Source organism: Amblyomma americanum, chromosome 9 (genome assembly GCF_052857255.1).
Source record: "Amblyomma americanum isolate KBUSLIRL-KWMA chromosome 9, ASM5285725v1, whole genome shotgun sequence".
Lineage (NCBI taxonomy): Eukaryota > Metazoa > Arthropoda > Arachnida > Ixodida > Ixodidae > Amblyomma > Amblyomma americanum.
The window spans coordinates 119785320-119789285 of NC_135505.1; the positions used below are offsets into that span (position 1 = coordinate 119785320).

The 3966-nt window shown below is 43.2% G+C and overlaps 1 protein-coding gene across 1 annotated transcript in view; it reads left to right on the forward strand.

The window, feature by feature from the left end:
• Positions 1 to 989, forward strand: part of LOC144105420 (kunitz-type serine protease inhibitor bitisilin-3-like) — a 20497-nt gene extending 19508 nt beyond the window's left edge. Inside the window, exon 3 of the mRNA XM_077638538.1 lies at positions 894 to 989. Within this exon, the coding sequence (XP_077494664.1) occupies positions 894 to 922 (29 nt within the window). The 3' untranslated portion in view covers positions 923 to 989. The remainder of the gene's footprint in view (positions 1 to 893) is intronic.
• Positions 990 to 3966: the final 2977 nt, after the last annotated feature.

Below are 3966 nucleotides of genomic sequence, written 5' to 3' on the forward strand. Positions count from 1 at the left end.
CCTGTAACCATTTGTTCCTGGACACGTTCACAGTAAGTGGCGAACATCCACTTCAGCATCAGCGTCGAACATTGCGGAACATGCAATGAGTACTGCATCTTCTTGAGAGCCCCATAAGCCTTCTCCTCTAATCTCGTTAAGTTGTGAAGTTCAAGAAAAGTGCGCGGAGGGATTGACAAATATTTTCTTGAATAGGATGTTAACATGGAAAGACTTGAGAGCGGAATCAAGGCTTATTTATATTGTACACCTGGAACTCGAATTATGGGCCTGCAATGAAAACTCTTGTGTTCATGTATTGTGTTTTCCACTGACCCAAATCTCTAAATTCCAGTTCTTATTATTCAACAAGTAAAAACAAAATTATGTCAGTTAAGTTGCTGTTCAGTTGTGTCTGGAACATTATTGCTGCTAACGACAAAATTTCAATGAAATGGAGCCCATACTTTCTAGAACAAAAAGCGCACATGAACGCAGAGAACTTGCTACGTATAAGAAGTATGGTCGTCAACACCAATATTTCCTTTTTAGTCGCTTATATTATTCCAATAATATTTTTCTCCGCAATGCTAGGCATGCTACCATAAAAATTGTGTGTTTGCTGCTTTGATTGCTCATTTCGCTTTTACACTGATCGTTTTGCCATTGTGTCATTGAATCTGATGTCCCCAATGATTTTTCATTCCTCTGCTACTTTGTTTTCTGGTCGGTAGAGGATTTCTGATGGGTGTAGGCGGGCGGCGAATAGAGATGGCCGGTGAATGGCGCTTCTTAAAAGTGGGAGCTACACTTGGTCGAGGCTTCTCAGCCGCCGCTTTGGAAGAATGATGCTCACGATGCTAAAAGAATGAAACTACTAGCGTTTTTAATGATCTCTGTTCTCTCTATTTCAGTGAAACGGCCTCAAGCACCTAATGCATAGCAATGTATCGCTCAAACCACAATGGCCTGTTTTTTGCCAGAGTGTACCAAAGGAGAGTGAACGAATAACGTAGGCTGCCATCACATCAACAGTATTTTTAACAAAGCAAGAATAAGTATTCGTAGTAGTAGTAGTAGTAGTAGTAGTAGTAGTAGTAGTAGTAGTAGTAGTGGTGTAGTAGTAGTAGTAGTAGTAGTAGTAGTAGTAGTAGTAGTAGTAGTAGTAGTAGTAGTAGTAGTAGTAGTAGTAGTAGTAGTAGTAGTAGTAGTAGTAGTAGTAGTAGTAGTAGCAGTAGTAGTAGTTGTGATAGTAGTAGTAGTAGTAGTAGTAGCAGTAGTAGTAGTTGTGATAGTAGTAGTGTAGTAGTAGTGGTTTAGTAGTAGTAGTAGTAGTAGTAGTAGTAGTAGCAGTAGTAGTAGTTGTGATAGTAGTAGTAGTAGTAGTAGTAGTAGTAGTAGCAGTAGTAGTAGTAGTAGTAGTAGTAGTAGTAGTAGTAGTAGTAGTAGTAGTAGTAGTAGTAGAATCCTTTATTGTTAATTCAAAATAAAGACGAAGTCTTCTGCCACGGGTGGCGTCCTTATTTCAGGACCCCGATGTTCATGGCCGTTTCTCTTGCCTAGCACACCAGATTGCACTGAATCGACAGGTCATATTTGGACAGAGCTGCCTCCCACCGCTCCCAGATGTATGCTCTAAAAGCCAATCAGGGCAATGTCAATAGTATAATATGGATAAGATAGTTAAAGCAGCCAAAGAGATCTACACAAACCTATACAGTAGCCAATGCGATCAGAACGTTAATTAGAGAGATAGTAGCGCACAGGAATGCGTCATACCGCCAGTAATGAAAGAGGAAGTAAAGGAAGCCTTAGGAGAAATGCAAAGGGGAAAAGCAGCTGGTGAGGATCAAGTTACAGCAGATCTGCTGAAGGACGGAGGGGAGGTTGTGCTAGAAAAACTAAGCACCCTATATACGCCATGCCTTTTGACTTCGAGTGTACCAGAAGCTTTTAAGAACGGAAACATTATCTTAATTCATAAGAAAGGAGACGCCAAGGACTTGAAAAATTACAGACAGATCAGCTTGCAGTCCCATGCCTGCAAGGCATATACTAGGATAATTGCTAATCGAGTCAGGGGAACCTGTATTTTAATCAACCAAATGATCAGGCAGGCTTTCGTAATGGTTATTACAAAATACATCATATTCCCACTATCAGTCAGGTGATAAGAAATGCGGAGAATATGACCAACCTCCTATATATAGCCTTCATTGATTACGAGAAAGCATTCGATCCAATGGAAACCTCAGCAGTCTTACAGGAATTGCGGAATCAGGGTGCAGAAGAGCCTTAAGTCAAAATACTGGAAGGTATATGTAGGAACTGCACAGCTACCATTGTCCTACATAAAGTAAGCAATAAAATTCTAATAAGGAAGGGCGTCAGGCAAGGGGGCACGATCTCGCCAATGCTATTCACCGCCTGTTTACAGCAGGTATTCCAAGGCCTCAATTGGGAACAGCTGGGAATAAGAGATAATGGAGAATGCCTAAATATTCTGCGATTCGCTGATGACATTGCCTTCCTGAGTCACTCAGGAGATTAATTGCAAAGCATGATCATTGATTTGGACAGGAAGATCTGAACGGTGAGTCTAAAAATTAACATGCAGAAAGCCAAAGTAATGCTCAATAGTCTATCAAGCAAACAGCAGTTCACAATTGGCAGCGAGGTGCTGGAAGTGGTAAAGGTAAACTTAGGGCAGGTAGTGACAGCTGATCCAGGTCATGAGAAAGAAATAACTGAAGAATAAGAATGGGGTAGATTGCACATGGAAGATTCTCTCAGATCATGAATGGCAGTTTACCAATATCTCTGAAGACAAAGGTGTCCAACAGCTGTATCTTACCGGTATTCTTCGACGGGACGGAAACGTGGAGACTAAGAAAAACGGTTCAACTTAAGGAAAACGCAGCGAGTCATGGAAAGTAAAATTATAGGTGTAACGTTAAGAGACCAGAATCGGGCAGAGTGGGTGAGGGAACAAACGCGTGTTAATGACATCCTATTCGAAATCAAGAGGAAGAAATGGGCTTGGGCAGGGCATGTAATGCGAAGGCAAGATAACCGCTTGTCCTTAAGGGTAGCGGAGTGGATTCCAAGAGAAGGCAAGCGTAGCAGGGGGTGGCAGAAGGTTAGGTGGGCGGATGAGATTAGAAAGTTTGCAGGCATAGGATGGACGCAGCTGTCAAAGGACAGGGTTAATTGGAGAGACATGAGACAGGCCTTTGCCGTGCAGTGGGTGTGGTTAGGCTGATGATGATAATGATGATGACTGCTTCTTCGTATAATGTGTTTGTAGGTTGTTTCCTTTTTAGCCCCCTACAGCCCCTCGTGACGTGGTATGCTGAGGGTCTCTCGTCGCACCACGGCCATGCGTCTTCCTAGTGTTCCGGGAATATTATTCTCTATTTATGAAAATTTCGGAAGGTGTTGGTTTGGAGTTGCCTCCAGTCTCTAGCCCCCTGTGCTCTCAGCTGCTTGTGTGGCGGAGAGAGGAGTGAAGCATTGACTGAAAGTTCTGTAATCTGGTGTTGTAGGCCACACGTATTGGTGTGGTGTCTAGTTGGGATGGGATGTGTGAGTATGTGTGTACTCTCCTTGGTTTGTATGCCCTCGATTCATGATATTCACTACTTCGTTGCCGTCGAGTCCTAAGTGCGCTGGTGTTCAAGTGATTTGGTGTTTTAGCGATGGGTTAGAGGAACAGCTGCAGTTTGTTAACTTGTGCAGCCTGTTATGTGTTCGTCCTGCAAAGAGACGACATGCCGCCTGCGAGTAGGTAATTATGTGAAGCTCTCTGTTTCTGGCATCCCCGGGATGAATGGCTTGTGCAAAAAGCTGCGGGTTGTGCCTCAGTGATTGTTCATTCCGTGACAGACAGAAAGAAAAACTATTTCTGCCAGTGAATCTTAGGCCTTCCTGGTCCCTGGGCCTCTGCGCGGTCCCGCACTGCATCATGTTGGTCATGTCGGGACATGA